This window comes from Terrapene carolina, unplaced genomic scaffold (genome assembly GCF_002925995.2).
Source record: "Terrapene carolina triunguis isolate 2854851 unplaced genomic scaffold, T_m_triunguis-2.0 Scaffold130, whole genome shotgun sequence".
Classification (NCBI taxonomy): Eukaryota; Metazoa; Chordata; order Testudines; family Emydidae; genus Terrapene; species Terrapene triunguis.
The window spans coordinates 15118391-15133665 of record NW_020664481.1 but is presented as its reverse complement, the minus strand read 5'-3'; the positions used below and the strand labels follow the sequence as shown (position 1 = coordinate 15133665).

General features: G+C 43.2%; 1 protein-coding gene across 3 annotated transcripts in view; it reads right to left on the bottom strand.

The window, feature by feature from the left end:
• NFATC2 (nuclear factor of activated T cells 2) overlaps positions 1-15275 on the bottom strand; it is a 125427-nt gene that overhangs the window by 24907 nt on the left and 85245 nt on the right. For all 3 annotated transcript variants that reach the window (XM_024205795.3, XM_024205794.3, XM_029911800.1), the window contains one exon: positions 14437-15132. In XM_024205795.3, coding sequence (XP_024061563.1) covers positions 14437-15132 — 696 coding nt within the window. The remainder of the gene's footprint in view (positions 1-14436; positions 15133-15275) is intronic.

Here is a 15275-nt window from a genome sequence, read left to right as displayed (position 1 = left end):
GGTTTCACAATGGTTTCCATAGAACTTGTTTTGCTATCATAACAAATTCAATCTATCCAGGCACTATGGAGCGCACTGTGTTCTGAAGACAAGAAAATTAATTTCCTGGCTTATTGGCCTGCCAAGGCATTTTTGTCTAGGTGCCACAGACAGGGACTCCCCAGATAACTGGTGCATCTGCCTTTCAGCAAACTAGAATTCAGCTTTTTAAAAACCTCTTGCAATCTTTTAGCCTAAATACAGAGGAAAGACGAGTTAACTCTGCTGCAAGGGCTGAGGGGAGATGCTTTCCTTGGTTGAGAACTCCAACTCCTTGGCCTCAGATCATCCCAATTAAACCAAGCCAGCCTGTGTGCAATGTGTCTGTGTGCGGCAACAAACGTTTCCTGTAATAAACAGCCTTCTACTGCATGTATCTCTCATTGTGTATATAAAGGAAATGAACGTCTCGCTCTACTCACCACAATATTGTTGAAATGCTAGTAAATATTTTGGCCTAGTTGCGATTAAAGACTTGATTATTTGCACGGCTGAGCTGGGGTACTTTCTCTGAATGCACATGAGGATAAGAAGTTTAGTGGAATGTAACACACAGGGGAAACACTCCTTGAGCATTTTAGCTGAGAGAGTCATGTTCCTCAAAGGTTTTAAATAGCCAAGATGTTTTCCTAAGTGTCAGACAAAATGGGGAAGCCGAAAGAACTGATTCAAACCAAACCATTTGATTGGAACCACCAGGCCCAGACCCTCAAAGGTATTTAGGCTCCTAACTTCTGCTGAAATCCATGTAAGTTAGGAGGCTAAATAACTTTGAGGGTTTGGGCCCCAGAGTTTTGGGAAACTCTAGGTCTTGATCTCAACTATATGGCTAGCATCTAATTCTAATTCAGAAATTCAGTTCAGAGAAGTCTGAATATATATTTGAACTATCCAGACCTTATTGAAAAGTGCTGTAGAATTTAATAGGGATAAAAGAGTATAAATATTAAATCTGATAGGATGATTTAAAAAAACAACAACAAACAAACAAAACAACATCCCAAACACTATAGGAAGTTTCCTTTAACAAAATAAGTAATTAAGCTTTTGAGTTTTCCCATGGGGGGAGACCTCTAGCATATCCAGCACTGAGCTGGGCATTTCATAAGACCAAGCAGTCTTGTGTGACAGCTGGTCAGATATGCCTGCTGGTCAGGATGGTAATATCACGAGACAGGTTCTCTGGTGGTAACATGGCACATCCACCCCCAGAAAGTGTAGATGCACTGGGAGGTGGGGGGAGGGGGGAACTGAACAAAACTTAAAAAACAAAAAAAACCCTCCTTTTACATGTTATTTTCTGATTTGGCCTGTATCTGAATGAGGAATCAGGTCACTTCTTATTTTAGCCAAGCCAATTTTCTCACCCCCTACTTTGCAGTCTCACCTCTACCTGGAATGGATAGGGCTAATGCAAAACATTATTTCTATAACTATTTCATTTCAAAAGACCTGCCTGGAGATATTCTCCAATGTCACAAGGGAACATGTTCTAGTCTAATAATTATTTACTTACACAAATACTGGACCAAATTTTCAACTATGGGTGCCTTTTAGTAACACTTGCTTTTTTGTGTGGCAACCCTTGTTATTATAAATGACAGCTGTGTGCCTCTGAAGGCTACCTGGAAATGAAGGTGTTCATACAACATCTATGGGCAGATTGGGTGCAAAGGCAAATGTTGAGGATGTTACTTAGGTCATCCATATTTGAAAATTTGGCTCATTTTGGAGCTTTTTAATGTATCCAAATAAACAGCCTTGTCAGTCTCGTGCCTTCCTATAGGACTTCCCTTTCAATTAGCGCCAAACAGAGGGATCCAAATGGCTACAAATGCTCAGAACTAGCCCTAGGCATTATTTGGTGCTATTTAAAATGAGACATTTGGGGCACCAGACAGTTTCCTTTCCAGTGGGCCTGTACCACTGTGGCTAGTGAGTCTGGTAAAGGCTGCCCAGGAAAGTGGAGTTCTTGTGAAATAACCAGGGCTATTATTGCTCATGATGACCAGATATTTAACCCAGGGAGGTTTTGAATGCCATAACTCTTCTACCACTGGCTCCTGGCTCATCCTTCTGGAGTGTCTCCCCTTCAGTTAGTCATGCTCACTCTTTCAAAAGAAGCTTAGAAACCATCTAAATAAACCAGCACAGATCGAGACATTGCAAATGTCATAAGAGTTATTCATATGTCTCACTATTTGTCCTACATGCGATTCAATTCATTCATGGATGATGAAGTCATTTTATCATTAAAAAAAAAACAGAAAAACCCAAACCTAACCACACTTTGGGAATCTTTGACTAGATTACTCTGGTAGCGATGATCAAAGGGAGTGATTACAAGTTTATACTCTCCCCCCGCCATTTCATTGCTTTTCTTTCTCTGGTCCAAATTGATCTGGGCATATTAAATGCAAAGTTTGTGGGTCTTCATGCTTATTCAGGACTAGTCCAAAGATAAGCATTATAAATAGGTTTAGGTTGTCACAGATGTACAATTAACTTTCGATTAATTTGGATTTTTCAGTAGGGCCTCAACCCAGTCTTCCCTGGTGCATGTACAATTTTTCATTCATGCAAACTGTGTGCACTTTGATCCACTAATAGCTGCTAATGTGCTCTAGTAGAATTGGCATGTGAAAATCACGTGTGTATACTGTTGTCTGTGCTTCAAAGTGCAGATACAAATTTGCACAAAGGCAAATGTGCACAAGGGTTGGTGAAGACTGCAAACTACAAATTTTTGCATTTTACTTTGAGGCAGTCTGCTAGAATATTACATATAAGGGCAAATTCTGCCCCCAGCAGCAAACATAGAGTACCCTTTAACATGCATGGGTGAAATCCTGGATCTGTTGAAGTCAATGACAAAACGTTCATCAACTTCAATTCGGCCAGGATTTTGCCCCATAGGAATTGTGTGTATGTAGCTGAAGACAGAATTTGGCCCATGCTTTCAGACTGGAATAGAGTTTCAAAATTAAAAGTCCGTACTGGGCCATAGCTTACGGGCCTGGTTGGCTTAGAGGATTCCTCCTGTGAGATGGAGACTATTCGGTCAGATACTTGGTGTACATTAGCATAGCACTGCATTGCTAGTGAAATTCCTAGGACAGACTTCAGTGGAGCTAGGCTGATTTATACCAGCTGAGGATATGTCCCTTGTACGACTAAAGTAGACCACTGGTTAAAACCCAGCCCAAGGCTAGGGATAACAAAGTTATTTCTATCTGACCGCTGGAAGACACAGCACAGAGACCACAGACTTAATATGACTAAGACTATAACAGGGATCAGAAATGAACCATTAGCCAGAATGGGCAGGGATGGTGTCCCTGTTTGCCAGAAGGTGGGACAGGGTGACAGGGAATGTATCAATTGATGCTTGCCTGTTCTGTTCATTCCCTCTGGGGCACCTGGCATTGGCCACTGTCCGAAGACAGGATACTGGGCTAGATGGACCAGTATGGTCGTTCTTATGTACCAGAGAGACTATAGTATGTGTATTAGAGGCGGGCACACACACCAGAATTTGTTTTTGATTTTGAATGCCCCCAAAGATGTATTGGGGGAGAGGGTTGGTTGCGACCCCTTCTAGAGATAGGATCCATCTGTGAAATTTGCATCTGGATTTATCCAGATTTCAACACTTGCAAAATTGGGGTTCGGACTGTTGATTCTGACACATCACCATGATTTATATATTTTAGGTTACCTGTTACCTTCCCCTTATTTCTTCTTTGTTAACCTTAAAAATAATATATTATAAAATGAGAAAAAAGGCGTATGAAAGTCAGCAGCCTGCTACAAATTATTGCGATGTAAATCAGCAGGGTAAGGATGTTCAGTCATTTTCTCCCCCATCTCTGACTACTGCTGGGTTGGCCCAAGATGTGCTGCTTGCTTTTTCAAATCACTGAAGCCAGGGATGTAAAAGACCTTTCAGGTCATCAATGCAAAATTTTCCCTACAGTGTTTCTTCTAGTATACGTGTCCAGTCTGGTTTTAAAGTTTCTCTAGTAAACATACAGCATCGAAATTAGAGCATAAAAGTGTCTTGGAACTGGTGAGTAAGCGGTCCTATAAAACGATCTGTGAGAGTAAGCTCATAGCAGCTTCTGCTATGGGCAGAAAAAGGGCTCTCACCCTTGAGAGCTTTCTTAAGAAAACTGACTTACAAATGGATGGAAAATTTAGATGATTCATCACCAGTTTTGTTTTGGTTTTTTTTAAGCACAGTGGTCAGTAAAAAAAAGTTTTTATGTGAAACAAATTATGATGATCAGGTGGAAAAAAACTATATTTTAAATGTCTCATCCATAAGGCTTCATTTGCATTAGAGAAAAGGCCCATCTTTCCAACGCTTTCAGAATTAACAATCATGCCCCAAATAATTATGAGATTGGCTACAAATCATGCAATTTAAAAAGTAATACAGTCGGGGTTGTTTTTATTTGCCTCTTGGTTTCTGAACCTTTGCGGTTTATGTTTCCAAGTTGTTTTCCACAATTACAAAGGCTTGAAACTTACTTAAAGCAAACAAACAAACAAAAAACCAAATAAAAGCTGATAGTCTGACTCCAGGCTCTGGGGCCTGGAAAAACATGAAATATGGCAAAACTCACGATAAAATTGCAAGAGCTGGCAATACAGTTGAGCTATGAATAAGGCCCTGGATACTAACTGATTATTTGGTTACATTAACACTAAAATGCAAGGTACTGATTTCAAGGGAGTGAGAGCTGGATGTACTAGCAGAACAATTACATATATGAAAGCCTCATGTGCTGGGGTCATAAGGAAGAGGACAAATCCTCCACACAATTACAGCCAGTGGATTGCATTAGCCATGTCAGAAGTACATGGCCATTAGGATCAATTTTTTAAAAAGCCAGAGATTTTGGTCCGTAGGTAAGAAACATGCACAACGTGACAATCAGAGGAGATGTGTGCACAAATAGCTAGTGAGGCATCGAGGGAGAAATTATCCCTGTGCATCACTTAGGCCTCGTTTATACTTAAAGGTGTTGGCAATTTAGCTCTGTTGGTATAGTTAAACCAGCAGAGACCTCCTAGTGTAGATGCAATGATATCGGTATAAAAGTGCTTATACCAACATAGCTTATCTGGGTTCCCTGAATGGACATAAGCTATGCAGCTACAAGCACTTTTATACCAATATAACTGCATCTAGTGCTCAATAGCAATGTCAGCAACAACTCCCCACCTCCCCCCCAATCAACATAACTATGTGGTAAAACGTTTAAAAGTGTAGGCCAAGCCTCACAGCCCCTTGTTAAGGGCTTACATGGTGAAGGGGGCACTATGTGGGCCTGGTGCAGAGGGCACTTTCTGGGTGCAGTGCAACGTGATGTATGTCACCCAAGCAGCAATTTGTTCATACATTTACCTGCTTTGCATGTGCACTTATAGTAACTGCAGGCATGGTCATGCATGCAGTTTTTTATCATGCATTTAATACATTTGGCCTTTGGGGAAATATTTCAGTTAAAAATAGTAACAATTTTGATTTAATTAAAAGAATCTTTGCACAAGCAACCTAGTAGCCCCTCTGCATATAATGAGCTATTAGGGAGGAGGAAAACTTTTGATTTATTTTAACATTATGTTTCCATGCTTTACATGCTGAAATGTGGTACAGTCTAGTGGATAGCACAGAGAAGGGGGAATTAGCACTCCTTTTGTATTTTCACTTTTGCCAGTGACTTTCTGTATGAGCTCAGGCAAGTCACTTAACTGCTGTGTGTCTCAGTTTACCAATCTGTATCATGCAGACAATAAAACTCACCTGCCTCCCTAGCTAGTAGTGTTAGGTGTAATTCATTAATGCAGTGTTTCTCAAACTGGGGCCGCCGTTTGTGTAGGGAAAGCCCCTGGCAGGCCGGGCCGGTTTGTTTACCTGCCCCGTCCGCAGGTCCAGCTGATCGCGGCTCCCACTGGCCGCGGTTCGCTGCTCCAGGCCAATGGGAGCTGCTGGAAGCGGTGCGGGCCGAGGGACGTACTGGCCGCCACTTCCAGCAGTTCCCATTGGCCTGCAGCGGCGAACCACAGCCAGTGGGAGCCGCGATCGGCCGGACCTGCGGATGGGGCAGGTAAACAAACCGGCCCGGCCTGCCAGGGGCTTTCCCTACACAAGCGGTGGCCCCAGTTTGAGAAACACTGCATTAGTGTGTCTCTCCCTAGAGTGAAAGGTGTCCCAGAAGTGAAAAGTACTGTGGTTATTGTTGTTATCCCTTTAATTTGAAAGTGGAGGTTCTATGCAAATTGAGCAAGTAAAAGTAAAGATATGGCCCTTTTTTGGCAAGTGTCTTCCAGCAGATGGACATCTAATGATGTTCCTATGGTCTTCTTTATAGGAGCTGGCTGCTGCCTGTGATTCAGACTGTCTATGGAATGCAATGAGTGTGAAGTAAGTGGACAACGAGTCTGGGAATGGACTTTATTGTGGTTTAGAAGCTTTCAGTTCCCAACTGCATGAACACATTCCTTTTTCAAGTTATTGTTTCCCAGGATTTCAAAATTACAATCGAAAGTTGTTTGATGCCATCTGGAAACTGACTCCTTAGTGCTGATAATCATCATCTGGTTTAGTCTCCAAACAAGCTTGTCTTCCATCAGCAAGTAGATGGGAATTTTTCTTGTCTTAGTGCACCAGTTGCCTGAGAGGCCCTACCCACAAACACAGGGAGCGTATATATACCCCTACGTGACTATCAGTTCTCCGCAGTCCGCTTGCTCTCTTAATGGACTTTGCATGTTCTTCTGAACAGGAAATGCTTTGTCAGAAACTTGCCTGTGGGCATTGTGCTGCACCAATTAAAGATTCCTGAACTCAAGAACAAAGAGATGCCAGTGGAACTATGCTTTTAATCACTCAGTTCATTTTTTTCCTTCCTCCACAGCTGATTTTGGATGTATGGCGTGTTTTTTGTTGGTTGTTTTGGTTTGGTTTGGTTTGGTTTTTTGGATAGATACTCAGGAATGCTGCTAGGGAAACATCTTCATTTTTACATATGCAGAGAGGATGTTAAGCTGCTTATGCAAAGATTCTTTGAATTCAATCAAAATATTTACTATTTTTAATTGAAATACTGCCTTAAGAACCAAAACATTTTAGAACTGGAGTTTCTGGGGTTCGTATACATGTGAAAAAATGCTTGGGCTTTTTTGGTCATTTTGTTTCAAGAGGCCTGTGAAAAATCAGATGTGAGCCAACCATGACAATCCTAATACGTGGCACTTAGCCAAGGATTCTTGTGCATTTTATTAACATGCATCAACTTAGCCTCACAACACCTCCTGTGAGGTAGGATAACTATTAGGATATATTTTTACATAAGGGTACACCAAAGCCCAGAGTGGTTAGGTGACTTGTTCATGTCCCTGGCAGAGCTGAGAATAGAATACAGGAGTCCTGCCTCCCACTGTTATGTTCTTTCCACTTCTTCATAATGGATATTAAGCTCTTGGAGGCAGGGACCATCTTTCTGCTCTGCATTTGTACAGCGACTAGCACAATGAGGCCCAGGTCTGAGGCTCTTAGGCACTACCACAATACAAATCAGTAATAATAATAATTAATAAAATATATGGAGGCTCTGGAACCAAAACATAGAATAGTGACCTCAACTGAGCCCAAGTGGATAATGCTGAGTCATAAGAGCTATAGGGCCAGCATCCGATTGGCTAATGCATAGCTTTGCTTTAATCCGGGTGAAACTGCTTGGAGAATGTACAGGCTCTACTCTACTGAATCGAGGACCACACCTTCTATGAAAAGTAGTTCTAATGATAAACAGAAAGTGGCTTTTTGGATGCAAATGTTTTCTCTAATCATACCGCAGCCCTGCAACATACAAATTAACTACCTTCTATAATGCGAGAAAATAGAAAGAGAAAAAGCCATTTTTCTCCCTCGTCTATAGGCTCCTTCATGATTTTGTCCAACACTCATAGGTGGGAAAAGAGCGAGCTAAAACCAAACTAACTTAAGCATAGGAGACCATGTTCTGTGCAGCCTGAAGTTGAAAGAAACAACATGAACTCAGAGAGAGAGCTACACTGAATCCAGTCAAAGGGCTAGATTCTTGGCCCTGGATAAGTTTTCTGTGCTACTCCAGTAGCGTGAAGGGGACTTTAAGCTGCCTTAATCATGCAGCTAAGGTTCCCCTTGTGTGGGGGAATCCCCAGCTGTCATAAAGCTGACATCGTTGGCTTTAGGCCACCTGCTCCTTTACCTGCAGCAGAGGGGGCTGGAGAGGGCAGAGCTGGAGCTCAATGTGCTGTGATAATCCTGGCCCACAAGAAAGGTCCAATGAAGACTGCTTCAGCTGGAATAAATTAGAGCAGCCCTATGCCCTGCAAATAACTGCAGGTCCTTCCTCTTCTTTCCTCCCATATATATCTAATCCTCTCCTTCCCTAAATACACAGATGGCCTGCCTCTTCCCCTGAAACACACCCAGGGCCTTGCACAGGAGCACAGCAGGCCCAAGCCTGCACTGGAGAAGTACAAGACGCCTCCCCATTTGCCCCTCCATACAGGAGCCAGCGACCAGTGAGTCCCCTATGCTTTGAATGTATAAAATGTCTGGGGTCAGATGCAGCCACAGTATGGGCTGGCACCACGGTTGCACTCCCATCCAATGGGTAGCACAGCACCTGCAGTCCCACCTAATGGATGATACAGCAGCTGCACTATTCAGGTGCTCCAGGAAGCACTGTGTTTTCTTGAGATACACTCCCTCCCATAGCATCTCCCTAGGCAGGGTTGCTTTGCATTGGGCGCCCAGTGGAGGTCTGTGGCTAATGGTACAACCTGGTTCATTATTAGTAAGACAGAAAACAAGAGATGCACACTTCAACTCCTGGACTAGTCCTGTAAGGCCTGGTAACGTTCTCAGAGTGGCCGGAAGCATGCAACAGAATCATTTGCTAAGCATCTGGTGACACTTTTGTGTCATGCTGTACAAAGATAATCATCCTGAAGTGTCAATAATCAGAATAAAAATCTCATTTGGGCAACAATTACTGTGGTGTGTGGCAGAACCCACAGAGAGTAATATCCTGGTCTTAGTGAAGATGAGTGAAAGTCCTGGGTCATTTATATGCATCTCAAAGGGCAGGTTGCAATTTCAGTTCTACTGAAACATCCGCTTCCAGTGCAGTTTTTCTGTGAAATAACTTTGCTATAAAAGGGCACCACTGAACTGCGGCAGTTGTGCCTACCGCCTTCCTTCCCTCCGCTCTTCTGATTACTGACACACTGAAAATCGTTCAGATCTATTGCAGCAGAGAGGCTATTTGGGGGTTTTGAGATGTGCTTAGATAGTTGCCATCTGAATGACAAACATATTTTCTTGGTGAAGTAAAAAAACATGTAACTTACGTATTCTCAGGCTGGAAAATCAGTACCACTTTGGAGAGCAGCTATGTATTTATTTACTTATTTAGGGCCAGATTCTACCACCTTTATTTACTCCCACTGAGTCTGTCTAAGGTAGTTTTGTGGCCGCTATTTCTGTATTTCTGAGTGTCTCACAGTCATCAATGTATTGATGTTGTACCCCCCCCCCACCACGGTATTGTAATTATTCCATTTTACAGATGGGAAATTGAAGCACACAGAGGCTAAATGACTTGCCCAAGGCCACACAGGAGCTCTGTGACACTGCAGGGACTTGAATCTTTGTAGGCTAGTTCCCTAGCAACTGTGCCTTCCTTTTTGTACCCTAGACTTAGAGACTTCTGTGCCTAGTGGCACATGGGGCAATCCACTTTGCCCACTGCTGTCTATCCAGAGCAAGATGTTTGATTCCACTGTAAGTTGTCTCCATGATGGCAGCATCCTTTTCAATTGTCCTGTGCTAGGTCATTCTTTGTCCTCCCCACCTTCTCTTTCCTCCCGGTGGAATCCAATCTAACATGTATCTTGTGCTTCTAACACAGGGTAGCATGGGGGAAATGGTTGAAACAGGTCCAAATCAGAACCCTGGATAAAATCTCCCTGAAGAGCTGGACAGACCTAATTCAGACAACATCCAACTCAAGTTAATCTGCATCTGTTTTACATTTCCAAACACAACCTAAACTGCTGGATAGCTTTGTTCTATGCTCCCTTTAAATAATATTATGGAAGGACAAGAAGTTTGGTGGTTCTGCCAGCCCTTGCCTGTGAGACTAAGGAAGCTGGAAGTGAGCAGCGGTGGTTTGGGAAGGTAGTTAGTGCAAGTGTAATACCGACATACCCTGGTCGCCAGCAGGTGGGATCGAACCTAGGGTGACCAGATGCCAAAGATGAAATATCGGGACGCCGGGGGGCAGAGCTGCTCCTCTGTCCTAAAAGCCAGCCTCCCCCCCGGCACGGGCTTGTCCCTCCTCTGCACACAAAGGCTGGTGCAGGAGGCAAAGTCCCGGTGGAACAAGAATCATATTTTAAAAGTAGGAGGAAAAGGAGGGGCTACATGGATTACTCTAATAGTGTGTGCCAGCGTTAGGGGTCCTTGGAGCCGAGAGTGCACTGGGCAAAGAAAGAGTCATGATCTCAAAAAGAAGAAAAGCTTCTTTTTAGCTGCAGAGATGGGAGGAGAATTACTACAGGGAGACAACATAGCAGACCTAGCAGCAGAAACACAAGAGGGCCAGAAGAAATAAAGGGAAATAATATAATAATAGTTGTACCCTGTATTTCTCTGGTTGCTTCCAAGATTGTTCAAACATTAACAAACACTATAGCCCTGTGTGGCAGTAGTGGTTATCTCCCATTGAACAGATGAGGAACTGATGGAGCAGGATTTGCCCAGGGTCACAGGAACTTCATGTCAGAGCTGAGAATAGAGTCTTAGTTCCCCGAATTGCAAGACTTTGCAATAACCACAAGAGCAAGGGACTTGGAGACAGAGTGAAGAGGGAAGGATGCAACTATAATACAAAAAAACCCCAAACCAAACCAAAACCCCCACCAATCCTGGCCTGTCAGCTGAAATCTAGAGAGAGAAGAACAGGATGAAGGACTAGAAGGAGAAAGATAGGGGAAGGGGAAGAAGAGAGAAGCGAAGCAAGAGACACCAAAACAACCACTCTCTTAGTAGTAGCTATGCAGAAGCAGTCAGCTATAGCACAATAAAACCATCCAGCCGGTTAAACCTAACCATGGAAATGGGAGAGACAAGGTGGGTGAGGTAATGTCTTTTATTGGACAACTTCTCTTGGTGAAAGAGACAAGCTTTGGAGCTACACAAAGCTCTTCTTCAGGTCTGAGAAAGGCACCTAGAGTGTCACAGCTAAATACAAGGTGGAACTAGCCATGGGAATGGTCATCTAAGCATCTACCCAATAAGTGCTACAGCAAGATTAATCACCATTTATAATCTCAGGAGATCGATTCAGCCAAAGGGACTTGTAAAACTGCTATAATCATATTGATTTGGGTTTCTTTTAATACTATAAAGTGCAAAAATAAATTTTCTAGTTAGCAAAATGTGGTTTTTGTTACATTCTGAATCACTTTTCCCCATGGAAAAGCAAAGTGGTTTTCAAGACCTGAACATTTTGGAATCATGTGTTTTGCAAAGTAAAGCATAACTACCCCAAGGGCTCCTTCTTAATAAAGTAAACATGTAGGGAAGGGAAATACTAGTGTGAATAGTTCCCCATAGTCCAGCTTGGGCATAATACCCTATAATTAATGTGAGGATTCTGAAAATTCAGATGATTGAGAGCTGACCTCTGGTTTTGACCTACAATGTGCAATATCATGATAATTTGTGCATACTTAATATTTCCATTCCATGAATGGGTATGGCCTCTAGCCTAAAAAATAGCTGAAAGAAGCCTCTGAATAAGAATACAATTTATGCTAAGGACTTTAAGGGCTCCAGTGAGCTATTATGATTTAAACCGGTAAATAAAATGTGTCCAAATGTCAGACCAAAGCAGCTCTTTTACCTTGTTGTGTTACTTGCAAAACTTCTCCACAGAAAAGGGTTCAGTTCTGTAGTCCTGCCTCACACACAGCTCCCACAAACAACTAACTTTATATGCTCAGGTGGCAAGCAAATTTTTCATGCTTTTCCGAGAGGAAGGCACCTATTGTGAATGTAGGTGCTAATATCCATAGAGTTCAGTGGAATGTTAGTATACAGACCAGCAGCCAACCTGATGACAAAGATGTTCAAACAGAAGCCTGGAATTTCATTCCTAACTCACTGCCAGTCTTTCTCTAGCCCCCCTATTTTGTAACCAGGGCCGGCTCTAGCTTTTTTGCCGCCTCAGGCAAAAAAAAAAAAAAAAAGGGCATCTGGACTGCTGAAGCAAAAAAAACCCAGCGTCCGGACTGCCGAAGCAGGGAGCGCGTGGAGGGCGGTCAAGGCGGCTTGCAGGGGGGTGAAGGGCGGCACCCGCCCGCTCCCTCCACCCGTGGGCAGCCCTCCAGCCTTGGGGTGCCTCTCCCGGCCGGGCAGGCAGAGCCCTCAGGGACTGCAGGAGGTGCTGGCTCAGCCGCTCCTTTAAAGGCGGCTCGGCTGGGCCGGGCTCAGAGCGGCGCGGGAGGCAGAGGCCGGTGCAGGCGGCGGGGAGTGGCGGGAGCCCGGTGGCACGGTGAGCGGCGGGGATCGCTAGTTCGTGCCCCTGCAGGGCTGGGCTGGCCGCCCCAAAATTGGCCGGAATGCCGCCCCTTACAATGTGCTGCCCCAGGCACGTGCTTTCTCGTCTGGTGCTTGGAGCCAGCCCTGTTTGTAACACATGCTTTGAGGTACAGTATGCACCATTCTGACGCACTCATGATATAGTTGGGCATTACAGACGTGATCCAAAGCCCACTGAAGTCTTTCTTTTAACTTCAGTGGGCCTGGAACAGGCCCAAAGTTCATCAGCCTTAACTTTGAATTTCCTTATTTTTTCATTTGTATTGCAACCATGAGATATTTTTTTTTGTGTCCAATATTTATAGAAAGGAGGAAGAATCTCTGATGCCGTAATATTAAAAGAATGTTAAGACACAGTGGCCACTTTTATTACAGAGAAAAATTACCTCGCGCTGCTCTAATGCTCCTTTCCCTGAGCAGTCCCTGGCTTTTGTTTGTTTTATTTTATTTCATGTCCAAAAAATACTAGCAAAATTCTCTCTGCAGACAAGGATCATTTTATATTTGTAAGAACTGCCCCAGAATGATTGCTGTGATGGTGCCAAGATTACATCAACTGCCAGGGCTGAATGAAGAAGCTCAAACATTTAAAATACGGACTACATTAAGAAGGAAAAAAAGTGTGTCTGTGAGGGGTGGGGAGTAGGAACCTGTTCTGCCTGCAGCCATGATGATCATATCAGATAAAGGTGTCTTCAAATACTCCGTACCTCCGGGTTCACAAAGGAAAACTGACAGGACTAGAATTTCAAAATCTATAACTGTATAACTGTGCAGGCAAAATCCCTAAGTATTGTTTGCCTAATTTATATGTCGATTGTCAGAATTGCACATGCACACGCATGGGACCAAAATTAGCATTTTGCACCAGCAATACGTGGATTGTGAGTGCAGTCGCAGTAACAGTACATGAAAATTATGGGCGCATTTTACATACACAATTGCACAATCTAGCCCACTCCATTTATATGCAACATTCTAATCAAGGGCTTCTGCTCCCACGGAAGTAAACATGGGTTTTGCTACTAACTTTAATGGGAACAGGATCTAGCCCCCAAGCCTTAGCTTTGTATTTTTTGCCTGCTATGAAATAGTACTAATGTTTAACAAAACAACCAATCAACCAGTTTGCCAATAACTCTTATCTACCTAAGGATAAGCAGGATATATTCAAACAAAGCTTTACTCTTACTTTTATTCAGTCCTAACAGCTAAATCTACTGGGCTCACAACAAAGAAATGACATTGTTTTACTAATCAATGTACTACTGTTCATCTAGAACATCTGCAATAGTTTTGCCTGCAGCACTACCCTATTCATTATATGTCTTCATGGACTGTTCAATTAGGCTTTTTAAAAATGGGGTTTTACATTGTGGAATTTGCATTGATATAAATACTTTTGAAAAAAAACACTTCGTGTCGGTTTCTCCATTTTCAACTAACAGTTGGCAAGTGGGAAAAAAAATTAGAAACAGTTTAAAACCTAACAGCTCACCCCGTGACATAAAGACAGAGGTTTTCTATAGACTGTGGAAATGCTTCATTTTTTTGAGTTGCCAAAGTGTGTTGCTATCTACCAAAAATGCAGCTGATGAAAGGCTCTTACATTAAGAAAATATAAAACTTTACAAGGGATGGGTTCTCACCCTGTCAAGAAGGAGGCCACATTATTTTTGTACAGAGGCCCAGATGGAATTAGATATAATAAAAAAAAGAGTGCTGCTTACCATCATCCAGATAGGCTTGGTCCAGGTTCTGTTCCTGTTTAATAGTGACTCCGGCTGGTAACACTTCTTTCTGATCACTAACGGGCGGTCCATTTTTTGCTGCTCTCTGGCTGGTGGCTGTCTGCTGCTGAATCACAGTAGGATATGAACTTGGACTTATCCTTTGTGCTTGACTGACCTGAGGCTGGCTGGGTCTTGCTACATTAGAGGTAAAATTTTCGCAGCACATGATATGCTGGAATTCTTGATGACTTCCACACCTCAGCTGCTGATTGGTTGGAGAATAGTGAATCACGGGAGAAGGTTGTGGACTGGCTGGAGAGTGGTGGAGCACAGCTGAGGTTTGGCCTGGGGAACCAGCATGCACCAGCACTGACCTGTGTGCATCTGAAATGGAAACCTGTGTGGCCATCAAACTGGACTGCTGGTAGCCTAGTTGGCTAGGACTGAGACTTTTGCTTCTTTGGTATATTACAGCTGCTGGGTTCTGCTGATGATATCGAGAATCAGTAGAAGACAGGCTTGAACGCAACTGCTGGCAGGAAGCCATAGTGGCCACAAGACAGGAAGGGGATTCGCTGACCATTGTGTGCTGTGAATAGTAAGGCTGTGTTACTGTTCCCAGACCACTGTGTACTGTATTGCAGATTAAAGCTGGATCATAGTCATCAATGGGCTCTGTTTTGATTGATGGTACTAGAATAAAGCATGCAAAGGACATTATTTTTAACAAGCAACTGAGAAACAAAGATTGTTTTTCCCTGGCACTAAGAAGAGACCTAAGTCATTGTGAGAGTGTGTGTGGGTGAGTGCACTCTCCACAAGGGTACTAAAGGTAG